General features: G+C 26.4%; 1 protein-coding gene and 2 non-coding genes across 16 annotated transcripts in view; 2 read left to right on the forward strand and 1 right to left on the reverse strand.

Moving 5' to 3' along the window:
* Window positions 1–2,406: 2,406 nt before the first annotated feature.
* The window catches only part of LOC117179162 (ankyrin-3-like), a 645,468-nt gene continuing 635,401 nt past the window's right edge, over window positions 2,407–12,473 (reverse strand). For 11 of the 14 annotated variants that reach the window (XM_033370872.1, XM_033370871.1, XM_033370870.1 and 8 more), the window contains 2 exons: window positions 9,816–9,894; window positions 2,407–3,785 (listed from right to left, as the gene is read on the reverse strand). In XM_033370872.1, coding sequence (XP_033226763.1) covers window positions 3,650–3,785; window positions 9,816–9,894 — 215 coding nt within the window. In that variant the 3' untranslated portion in view covers window positions 2,407–3,649. The remainder of the gene's footprint in view (window positions 3,786–9,815; window positions 9,895–12,473) is intronic. The other 3 variants (XR_004467875.1, XR_004467874.1, XR_004467873.1) reach the window with 1 other exon arrangement.
* Window positions 11,798–11,890, forward strand: Trnai-uau. Its single transcript is given in 2 exon segments — window positions 11,798–11,835; window positions 11,855–11,890. It is a non-coding gene; the product is annotated as a tRNA-Ile (tRNA).
* On the forward strand, window positions 12,216–12,308 carry Trnai-uau. The gene is given in 2 exon segments: window positions 12,216–12,253; window positions 12,273–12,308. It is a non-coding gene; the product is annotated as a tRNA-Ile (tRNA).

The following is a 12,473-nucleotide window of genomic DNA, read 5'->3' on the forward strand; positions in this document are numbered from 1 at the left end:
ACATTGTTTGGATATAAAATGAGTAACATTCTTTTCATTTTAATATTTTTTTAACGAAAATAACATTTTATTTATTAAAAAATAAAAATAAAGTGGTCTACTCCCATTGGTTACAATGCAAAAACAGGGAGTGACGGGGCAACTAGCGCTGCGCTGAAGATATTAGGAACTAACCAACTTAGGACACTAAGGGATCGCCATTTTGTTTTCAGATGCACAGGGCTGAGTTGAACAGGGAGCGAACTCAGCTGATTGCGAGATTTGCGAGGTTAGGTTTTACAACAATCAATAATGGTAAATATTTTATTTCTGTTTTCTGACTATTTTAAGGCGACTTTAGTTTTTTGAATATAATTTTTTTCAAGACTCTTCATTCTTGGCTTCGTTATAAAAAGAAAATGTTTGTTGTTATGATACCAAAAGTTCAAGCTGATACCAAGAACTGAAGAAATGCGAAAATAAACTAGCGATTGCATACATTAAAAAAATAAAACTTAAAAATCAGAAGATTGTGCTTTTAAAAAATGGAAAAATGTCAGAAATATTTAACTATATATTATTTTAATTGATTCTTTCATGGGAAATTACCAGGAATTATTTTAGACTGGGTAGTGATAGTGAATTTTTTCCTTGACCGGGAATTTTACAAGTTTTTAGAAGAAAAAACTATCTAATCACTTGAAATATCAAGAATTGTATATCACAAAGTATATAATACAATTTAAAATAAGTTTGATTTCAACTTTTTTTTAAAATGCTAAGTGTAATTTTTAACTTTTTCAACCATGAAATCATTAAGTTTACAATATGTAATTCTAAAATCTTTTACCATAACAATTTTCCATGATAGATTTGCATTTTTTAGGGTAAATTTTCCATTTAAAGAATTCTAAAGTGCAGTTTTGAAGGCTGACTTAATAATAGATTAAAAGATTTTGAGATTGAAATTTTTTGACAAAAAACATTTTAAATTGATCAACTGCAAATATAAATTCATTAATGATTTTTAAAATTGAATTGTAGTTCATGTATTAGAAATTGAACAATAATTCAATTATTTAGTCGAAAGTATACCATTTTTAACCTTTTCAATTTAAACATTTTTAATTAAGATAGAGCAATTTTTTAATATTCAGCAATATTTGAGTTTTTATTTAAAATAGAATATTAAAAAATAAACAATTCGAAACTAAATTGTTTGAAACAAAAAAGCTTGAATCGTTAAAATTTCAGAGATATAAATTCAAACTTAGAAAGTCACATGTTAATTTTATTGTTCTGTTCAAAAAAAATTTTATTTATAAGTGAAAATGTTGAATTTTGATAAAATTCAAAATGATTTTTTTATTTCGAAAAATGAATTTCAGCAGAATATTTAGGAATATTTCAAAACAATAGCAAATTTTGATAAATAAATAACAATTGAATAGTTATAAATTTGAAAAAATAGGAATAAGTTCAAGAGATATTTAGAAGTTTCGATGAAGTTCAAAAATAAGTTGAAACTTTAAAGGACGTCAACAAATTTTAAACAAAATGTAGATTTTTTAAGATTTCAAACAAAAAATGTAGAATCTTTTCAAGCATTCTGAAAGGTTTCAAAATATTAAAAAAAAATTATTTAGATTCCTTACGAAATTGACACTAATTTTTTATTTTGAAAAATTAATTTCAAGAGAATATTCAAAAAGATTTTTAAAAATTTCCAAAACTGTAAAAATAATAATGTAAAGATTCCAGAACATTTAAAACAAAATGTAGATTTTTGAAGATTTTAATACAAAATTTGGTAGGTTTTTAGGCCTTTAAAAAGATTTCGAGGTCATGCATTGGGGGGGGGGGGGGGGGGGGGGGGGGGGTGGCGGTATCTGAAAATATTTAAAGTGCTTTTTAGTAAGAAAATATACTTTTATAAAATGTTTTAAAAGATTTAAAATAAAAAAAATGTCTATGTACAAATAACAATTGAACAATTATTCATTTGCAACGACTCAAAATTAAAATAATTTAACCTCTAATTTAAAAAGTGTTCAATAAAAAACTTTAATCTTTCAGTTTTTAATGTTTTTAACTTAAAATTGCTTGAAATGATATAACTTTTCAAAATTCATAAACTTGTTGATTTATTCTTCAATTAAGAACATTGAAAATGATAGCGCTCATTTATAAATAATACAAGTTTTGTTCGTTAAAACGATTTTCTCACGCAAATAATTTTTTAAGAATAAGACAAAATCCGCCTCAGCCCGGATTTGAACCGGGCAAAGAATAACTTAAAAATTATTATTAACCTCCCCTTTGAAAGTGGGGAGGAGAGGGTAATTATTGTGCCCCCCCCCCCCTAAAGCCCTTCTCTGGATCCGCGCCTGCTGTAATCACGAAAGGAACAAATAATTGGAATACTAGTACCATGTCAATCATGAAAGATTTATTAAACATTACAGATTTACACAGGAGCATTTCCGGTAATGTATATAATGCATGTGATTGTGCCTTTGGTCCTTAAGTCGGGTGGGCTCTAGGCAAGTCTGTTGCATAATAATTTATAAATCTTAGTTTGCGTAGACATTGTATTTTTCAATATAATGTATATATTAATAGAATATTATTTATAACAGGAGATTTCTAATTCATATATTTTATATATACGATTTTTATCCCATATTTTGAAAACAGTGACGCAAATTGCAGCTAAAGTCACTGGATATTTCTGGACTTACTGTCCGTCATAATTATGCTTTTTGTTTTGATAGCTTTTGCAGCACGAAATACGCTGCACAGAATATATCATATAATTTAATATCCCATAAAATTATGCGAGAAAATTAACAATTTAAAACAGTCATTATCTCCATTATATAAATAAAATATTCCTCATATCATGACCGAGTAATTATTACAATTCTTTTAAATAGTACAGTTGTATAAGTTACACTAAGTAAATAATTATAAATATACACAATGAAAAATTGTTAGGAAATAGTCATTAAATAATTTAAATGTACATATTTATCCTGATCGTCTGAAATACTTCTTGCTATCGCTCAAATCAAAAACGGTATCAGAGTCTCGAGATTATTGTGCTTTATGATCGTTTGTACTTTGCGTGACAGCAAGAGCGTATTTTTTTATTCGCGAGTAGATTTCAATGTCGTTTTTTTTGTTCAAAAGAATCAACTTAGACATTCCTAAGTTAAACTTTTAAGAGCGAGTAGCGTCAGGAGAATACTTAAATTTTTTTAGAAACATATTCATATGTTAATAATCTATCTGCACAATTTTTTCAAAGCGACATTCAAGGGTAAACATTTCTTGATGGAAGCGAAGCAATTTTTCCCCCTTTTACTTTACAAAGAAAAGCATTGGACGGGCTGGCGTAGCAGAGACTAGCACAAAGCTAGTCTATCTAGCAATGAGGATATATTTTTTGTTAAAGAAATTCGATTTCTTGCCATTAGGCCAAGGTACGAAATACCAACAATATTTTTAGCTTTTTGAGAAGTATGAGATTGAACTCGATGCGAGGAAGTATCGAGATAAATTCATACCAGTGCGTTTTTTTCGAAGCTTGTGTTAAAATGTTTGCCCTTTTTCGCCCAGTGTCAAGAATTTGACTTTGCTCAAAGTTCGTCAAAGGTAAATCGACACTTCACTGGCCCTTTCTCTCTTCCACCATAAATTGGTCGACTATTTTTTGCATTGATTCTCGAAGTTCGTCTGAGCCACCGCTGACGATTCCTGCTCCTGGCACTGTCGCTGTTACTACTCGCGTCGTTCTCGTTGTTCTGAAAGAAATTTTGCACAATTTTATGTTTTTAACTATATTTATTTAAAAAATATTGTCGTTACTAGGATGGTCCGAAATTCGAAGGGTCCACTGCAGAGTTTCAGTTCTGATTCGATACGTATATAGCTCTCCAGCTGAAAATTCCTGCACACGAATGGTTCCTGCATACGAACGGTTCCTGCACACAAACGGTTCCTGCACATAAACGGTTCCTGCACACGAACGGTCCCTACACAGGAATTTGACAAAGGAAAATATAGATGATCCTGTACAGGAACCTGTATGGTAGACAACCTTTGAATTATTCTGTACAGGTTCCTTCATAGAGAAGCAGCTTTATAGCTGTAAGCGACTTGAGTTTTCGCGACGGCTTTCTGTAAAGGACCCCTTAAGGTCTTCTGTAAAGGACCCCATACGTGTTTCTGTACAGGAATTTTCATCTGGGCCCGACCCGCATTCTGTCCGTACATAGCTCTAAGTAATTATTTTTTGGACTTCGAGTTTTTATCATCATTAATGTTTCGTATGTGTCTCTCTAACACCCTTATACAAATATTTTAAAATATATTATCGACACATGAGTTGACCAACCTAGGGTTTATAATTACACCATGAATTGGTGTATAGGATGATATAACCTACAAATTGTTGAAGAAAAGTGTGTCAAACATGTTTTCATTATTTTATATTGGGGTTTTAAATTTTAAAAACATTTTAAACTTTCATCGGATTTCCTGAAAAATGTGCTGTATACAAAAAGAATAAAACCTGGGGCGTTATACGGAATGAATCAGAACTGGAGCACTCTGGAGTGGAGACGTCGATTTATTCCTGTACAAATTCAACTTTCGATGTTTGGTGATCGATCCCAATTTGTTCGGTTTTTTTTCAGAAAAATTACCTATTATTTAAATTCGGTTTAAATTAACCTCTGGCCTCGGGCGCTTGAAATTAACATGAGGTTTTAAACGGTAAAAGTTTTCGAACAAATTGAATAAAGAAGTACCTTTTAGGAGCCGCTAAGAAAATTCAACTATTGTATTTTTGGTTCAGAATTCAGCTCTTTTCTACTATTCGGTTGAAGGATGAACTATTTTGTTAAATATATACAGTTTTTTGTGAAAATTCAACTAGTTGGTTGAGAGTTAACCTATTTTCTTCAAAGATTTCTTTGTGTGAATAATTTCACTATTTATCTTAAAAACTCAACTATTTGGTTGTAAATTCAAGTGCTTTTCAGTTAAAGTTAAATTTTATTTTTTGTTTAAACATTCCTTTAAAAGTCAACTGTTTTCTAAAAATTAGACTTTTTAGTTTTAGAACTAAACTCTTTCGTTGAAAATTCGTATTTTCTGGTTCAATTCAAGTGTTTTTGAATTATTACTGAAATATTTTCTCGGTTAAAAGATGGAATATTTTGTTGAAAAATTAATTACTTTGCAAAAATGTAACTTTCTTGAAAACTCAAATATTTCGTTGGAAATTCAACTGTTTTGGTTGAAGCGTAATTTTTCGTTTAAAAAATTTCACGGTTGGAAATTGATCTTCTCGGGTTCGAAAGTATTATTTTATTGTATTTATTACTTTATTTTTAAAAGCTGAATTTTTCTAAAAAATTAGACTTTTTAGCTATAAAACTCAACTCTTTGTTGAAAATTCACCTTTACTGGTTGAATTCAATAGTTTTTTAATAAAAATAAAAATATTTAATTTAATATTTATAATAATATAATATTTTATTGAAAATTTAACTTTTTTCTTAAAAACTTAACTATTTAGTTAAAAATGAAACTGTTGTTTAATTTAGTGTAATCTCTTTTTTTACAAAATTTGACGATTTGGTTGAAAATTTAAATTTTTGGTGGAAAATTCTTCTGTCTAGTTTAAAAATTCAGTAATTATTGTAACAGTGCAACTATTTGGTTACAAAATATTTTTTAGTAGAAATGTTATCTTTTTTGGTTAAAAATGCAACTATTTGGTTGAAAGTTGAATTTCTCTGTTAAAAAATAATTTTATTAGTTGAAGATTCATTTCTTCGGCTATAAATAAAACTATACTATTGAAAAACAATTTTTTCAACTAAAAATTCAACTTTGGCATTTTTGGTTGAAAATTAATAGTCTCTAGTTTAAAATTTAACTATTTGGTTAAAACTGAACTTTTCTATTTAATATGCATAATTTCTGGTTGAAAATGCAACTGTTTTGTAGAAAATTGGTTCCTTTGACTTAAGAATTCAATTGTTTTCTTAAAAATTGGTCTTTTTGGTATTTTTGGAATTAGGATTTAAAATATTTTCTTTGTAAAATATTATATTTTTTTGTTATTTATTTTTCTTCAAAAATGAATTTTTTTATTTAAAATTTAACTACTTAGTTGAAAGTAAAATAACATTGTTGAAAATTTAAATATTTTGTTGAAAATTTAACTGTTTGCTATCCCGAAAAGTTATTATTTTCTGAAATTATGACACAAATAACATATGTTGACAGTAATACTTGTTTTAAATGATATTTGACAAGTATTTAAACAATTTTCACATGCCTAAAGAATTTTGGTCCTCTGTAAATGTTCAAAAGTTACTACTTTCTGGAATTAATAGTGCAGTTAAAAATTTTCAGATTGATACATTTAGTAGAAGAGAGTTTAAAATTATTTTAGAAAATAATAAAATTTATTGCGTGAAAATTATTCCTGGAACATTCCTCAAGAGGTGACTCAGCTATAATTAACAAAAAATTCATTATTTCGAAAACCGGTATTTTCATATTTAAAACTCCACGTTAATTTCAAAAGCCCAGAAGATTAAACAAAAGTTGGATTTTATTTTCCTGGAAATCGAACAAATTTAGAGGGATCGATTACAGAAAATCGAAAGTATTATCATACCCTTATTGTGAACCTAATTTATTAAAGTTTTCACAATTTTTTCCACAAAGATGTGAAATTTCATTCAAATTTCTGGTGTTCGAAACCAAATTTTAAAGGATTTTTGGCTTCAAGATGAAAGAAAAAGTTGCCAGGTTGGGTTTTTTGTAACAAAAAATAACATTTTTTTCAATGACCTAAATTCAAAATTATACACATTTAAATTTAGAAATATCTACGATTATTTTGAAATTGTTTCATTGTTACAACTCTTTAATTTTTCTAATTTCGATGCTTAAATTTAAATTTGTTATGTTTACATTGTTTTTAAATTGTTCAATCTGGTAAAAGTTCAACTGGAAATTATTTAGTTTAAAATTATTAAAGTTCTAATTCAAATTGTATTTCTGTATTTTCATTTTTATTTTTTAAATTTCGGTTCTTTAGTTTTACATCTCATTCACTAACCAATTTTTAGTTCTGCATTCTTTAGTGTTTCATTTTCGGGATTGAAAACCTTTATTTCAAATTTGAACCATAGATTTTAGATTTGGTAAACTTCAAGATTTTCATTATTATGAAAGGATTTTAGTTGCAAAAGAACTCTTTTTTTATTATTTGGGGAGGGAGGAGGGAAGGATTAAATTTTAATCGTTTCAAATTCAAATTTATTTATTCTAAATCCTTAATTTTTCATTTCTATGCCTTTAAAGTATATTTGAAAAAAAAAGGAAAATTTTATTTTGGAAAGACCTTCGTTTGACAATTTTTCAATTAAAATGTTTCAATGTAGCATAAGTTAGTTAACTTAATTTTTAAATATATTATAATTTAACTAATATAAATATGGATTTTTACATAATTAAAAAATACCAACGAATTTTATAGAATCTTCATACTTAAACTTTAAGTTAAATATTCAAAAAATTGTTATTCAAAACTTAAGAACTTTGAATTAAAGCATAGAAAATACACCAATATAAAATAAATAGTCCTAGAAATAAAACAATTTATAATTAAATATTCCTTAATATTTCAAAATTGAAAAGTGTGCAATTTAAAATTAAGGTAATTAAAAGTTAAATTTTTCAAAATCCCAACCCTAAAGATTATTCCTATATAAGTTTTTCGTATAAAATCGATAGGTTTAAATTGCTAGATTGTTACATTTTGTAGTTATTTATTTGTAATAATTTTTAATTTTAGATTTGGTAAACTTTAAAATTATTTAGTTTTAATAGATTCTAACCTAAAATTCGTTTTAAGGCTCTAAATTTAAAGTAGTTCGATTTATTTTACTGGACTTGAGATTAAATTTTACAGAAGCTTTGATTTTTGGACAAGACAATATTTTGGCTCTGAAAGAAAAAATTTGTAGCGTTGCCATTTACGAAAAAAAAAGAATAAAACAAGGTTAAATTAACAACCTTAATCAAAAGTTCAAATAAAAAAACTAAATTCAAATAAATGATTAAAAAAATTAAAACCTGAATTAATTAATTAATAAACTCAAAATAAAAATTATACAGTTTCTAATCTAGAAATATCTATGATAATTCCAACTTGTACTTCTTTGAGTTTCAATTATTTAAATTCTTAGGTTTTAAAATTGTTCAGTTCTGTATTATACATGACTTTTTTTTTAATTTTGGGCCATTGTCATTGTTTTTATTCGAACTTCTTGAATCACATTTTTTAAATAATTAATATAAAAACTAGGCCATTTTGAAGGCTTTAAATTTAAAATCATTCCATTTTTAAGTCTTCCAATTTGAAACTCTTTTATCTTAAACAATTTTATTTGAAGTTGTTAAATTCGAAATGATTAAATCAAAAAAATATTTAATTTTGAATGACTCAAATTTAAATTGTAGTAATTATACGTATAAAAGAAGAGCTTTTTTTAGCTTTTTAAAAAATAATTCTATATAGAACTAATACTTCGAAAATAAATTTATAAAACGCAACAAATGTGACAGTAGTTTTTTTTTGGTTTTCAATATTTTTTAAACATTTCTTTCATGTTAAAAAAAAATTTATTTTCTGAAGAATTTTAAGAATTATTTAGTTTTAATAACTTCTAAAGTAAAATTAGTTAATTCATTTTGAACTTTGTCATTTTAATGTTTCCAAATAAAATTATTCTGTTTCAAAAGCTTCAATAAAAACTTTTTAAGTTTTTAATGTTTTAAAATGTTTAATCTAAAGTGATTAAAGTGGTCAAATTATTCAATATTCGTTGCTTTCATTCGAAACTTTTGGAATTTAAAATAAAAAAAATTAATATTAAAATTGGTAAATTTCAAAGGTATTTAATTTTTAAAAGTTTAGTTTTTAATATACTTTATTTTAATTGTCTTTGTTTTCGATGTTTCAAACAGAACTTGTTAGTTTTTTCATATTTTTATACTAAATTATTGAACTTTTAATTGCGTAATCTGAAAGATTTCAAGCGTGAAATTATTTAATTTTCAATTGTTTAAATTGCGTGCTTTTAAAAACTTTAATTTAAAAATTGTTCAGTTTTAAACTCTATAATTTTAGATTATTATATGGTTATATTTTTAATTCAGTATTTTCCATTTTTTTAAATTTTGGGTTCTTCAATCAAACATTTCAAAACTAATTTAAAAATTTTAATTTCTACATTCTTCGGGTTTGAACGTTCAGAATTGAAAACTTAATTTCAAATCTTGAATTTTACATTTTTAGTTTCTAAATTTTTGTCTGATTTGAAGATTATAAATTCTTAATTTTCAATATATGATTATTAATAATATATAATTTTTAAATATATTATTATTGCTTTAATTCAAACTGCTTTTATTTAAAATTAAAAATACTTCTTTCAAGTTGATATCAAATTCAAGTTATTAGATTTAAAATTATTATTTAAAAAATTTTAAAATCTCAAACAAACTTAAGTTTTAATAAGTATAGAAAATAAAAGCATCTGCTTTTTAGCATTTTTAATAATAACTCTGAGTTATTATTTGAAATTTTGAAATTTAATTTGGAAAACATGAAAAATATTGCGAAAGAAATTTCAAAGAAAAAAATATTGTGAAAAATATTAAAAAATTTTTTAAATAAATAGTAAGTTCTGTGTTGTATGGCTGTAGTTTTAATAAAAATACCTTAAAATAAATTGAAATACCTTTCATTAGTTTCAGGATCAACTTCTGTCGTCGACGTTTCCATATAGGAAGGTTCGCTGTGTTGCAAAAAGTCAGATTCTGCATAACAGAAAAAAGTCCTTGTGTCAAATTATATTCCACACTTTGTATTCAGCATTTCCGTTTTGACTTCTTACATAAAAACATAAAAACTGAATACCTTCCAATTTTTACATCATGCCCAAACAAGGGGTATATTATACTAGACACAAATAAAAAAAGTGACAACATTGCTAAACATTTTACAATGCAAATATTTCAGTCAACCAGACAAGTTCTTTTGCAACTAGCTTCATCTGCAAATAGAGTTTCTCCAGTAATAAAAAAGGCTCTATTTCAAATAAGCTATCCTCAAATAAATTTTATTTATTTATTTTATTAAAAATTTTTAAAAACTATTTAATTCTCTTTCGATAAAAATCTCAATAGTCTGATAGCAGAACTTGTTTGATTTATCATATGCAATTTTGACTCTTCAAAAAAAATATATATATTATGATACCAAATTAAATACTGCGAATTATTTTATATCAGTATAGTGCTACACGCAGCGAGCTCGTGTAAAGCGCTGACAAAAGCTGCTGACTGAGGCATTTAACAGTTAATTATTAAACATGTACACATTTTGTACTCAACCTTTTAAAAAAAAGAAATAATAATTATATAATGGCGCTTAATTTAAAGGGGAGATGTACTAACTACAATTGTTAGTGTTGTTAGACGAATTAATAAATACTATTGCGAAATTAAATTATAGTTCAGGCAGGTTATAAAAAAATTAACTACAACTAAACTGAATTAAATTAAATAAATTAGGCAATTTATTAATTTTAGCATTGATAAGGACGCCTAGATTTGTAGGGGAACCTTCCAATGGCGGATAATTATTAATTAACAGCACTAATGAAAGAAAAATAATTTTAAATTTCAATTCGAAAAATGATAGTTTCTTAACTATTAATTAAACTAAATTATTTTTCATATATTAGTATTTTTAATTATTGACTATCCACTGTAGGAAGTTTTACCTATGTGTATACCTACTTCTTAATCGTTTGGTTTTGAATTAACTTCGCTGAGCAATTTCCAAAAACAAAACAAAAAATAATTTTTTGACAAAGAGAATCAAAAAATTGTTCTTATTCGCCTAACAACCTAACATCATATACCTAAATTTAAACAAAACATGATCGTTGGTCCCTCTACATTTTAGCTTTATCTTGAGATGCTCATGTAGTAGCTATAAGAATTAAAACAAACTAGGAAGTATTGTTTTAAAAGAAAATCATACTCGTAACAAGTTATTATTTTTCTAATGGCGTGCAATGTGGAATTCATTCCTTAATTGTTCATAACTTATAGTGCAAATCATTAAAAAAATGCACTGCACTTCTCAAAAAACATGCGACAAAAGATCATGCAGCTTGCAGAATTAAAAATAAAAGTTTTACCTGAAAGAACAGAAAAAACTACTCATCGTATGCACACTTTTACTGGACATTAAATAATCCAATTTTTATTAACAATTTACTGCGATTTTTGGTTTGTTGGTGTAACGAGTGTATTTTTAATCTGGCCACGAAACTTACATTTTCTTTAACCTATTTATTAATTCTTCCCTGGGTGTTTATTATTTAGAACTCTGCCCTGATTGTTTTAATTATTAAACAATACCAGTCAATTGATAAGTTTATTAATTTAACGCTATGCACTTAAAAAAGACTCGATTGTTTAATACCGGAAATGCGATAAGGAAAATTTGAAGCTTCTTAATTTTTATTTTAAGTGATGAAATTAATTACTTTAGTCAATAAGGCGTATTTAACATTTAATAAATCTAATCTAATCTACTTGTGTCAAATGACAAGCAAGAAAAAATAAACACAGCATTAGGTACATGTTTCTGGGATTGAAATAAATAATGTGTAATAATAAAAATCTTTGATGCTTCGAGATGATAACTGCTCCAGTGGCGCAATTGGTTAGCGCACGGTACTTATAAGACAGTGATACGTGAGCAATGCCGGGGTTGTGAGTTCGAGCCTCACCTGGAGCAATTTTTTTTAAAGTATCTACAATTACGCAACTTTCCGTAAAAATAACCCCTCTAAAATTTTTTCTAATTTAAAAAAAAATGCGTCAACCCAATAAATTTATTGCACCAAATTTTTAATTGTGTTAAACAAATATTTTTGTATATAAAATATTTTAAAAGTTGAGACAAAAATATTAATTTTAATTCAATAAATATTTTCTTGAATCTATCAAATTTTGTTTGATCCAACTAGATTTCCATGTGTAGCCAAGAAAACAGTTTTTTTTTTCATTGAAGACGACTTTTTTCAATGGTAATCGAAATATTTGATGCATTGAAGATAACTGCTCCAGTGGCGCAATTGGTTAGCGCACGGTACTTATAAGACAGTGATACGTGAGCAATGCCGGGGTTGTGAGTTCGAGCCTCACCTGGAGCATTTTTTTTACAAAGTCTCTACAATTACGGAACTTTCCGTAAAACTAATCCCTCTACAATTTTTGTTGATTTAAAAACAAAATCGAGTCAACCAAATAAATTCATTGCGCCAAATTTTTAAGATTTTTTTAACCAAACATTGTGGTAGATGAAATATTTTCTTGAA

The sequence above is a fragment of the Belonocnema kinseyi genome, chromosome 8 (assembly GCF_010883055.1).
Source record: "Belonocnema kinseyi isolate 2016_QV_RU_SX_M_011 chromosome 8, B_treatae_v1, whole genome shotgun sequence".
In the NCBI taxonomy this organism is placed as follows: domain Eukaryota; kingdom Metazoa; phylum Arthropoda; class Insecta; order Hymenoptera; family Cynipidae; genus Belonocnema; species Belonocnema kinseyi.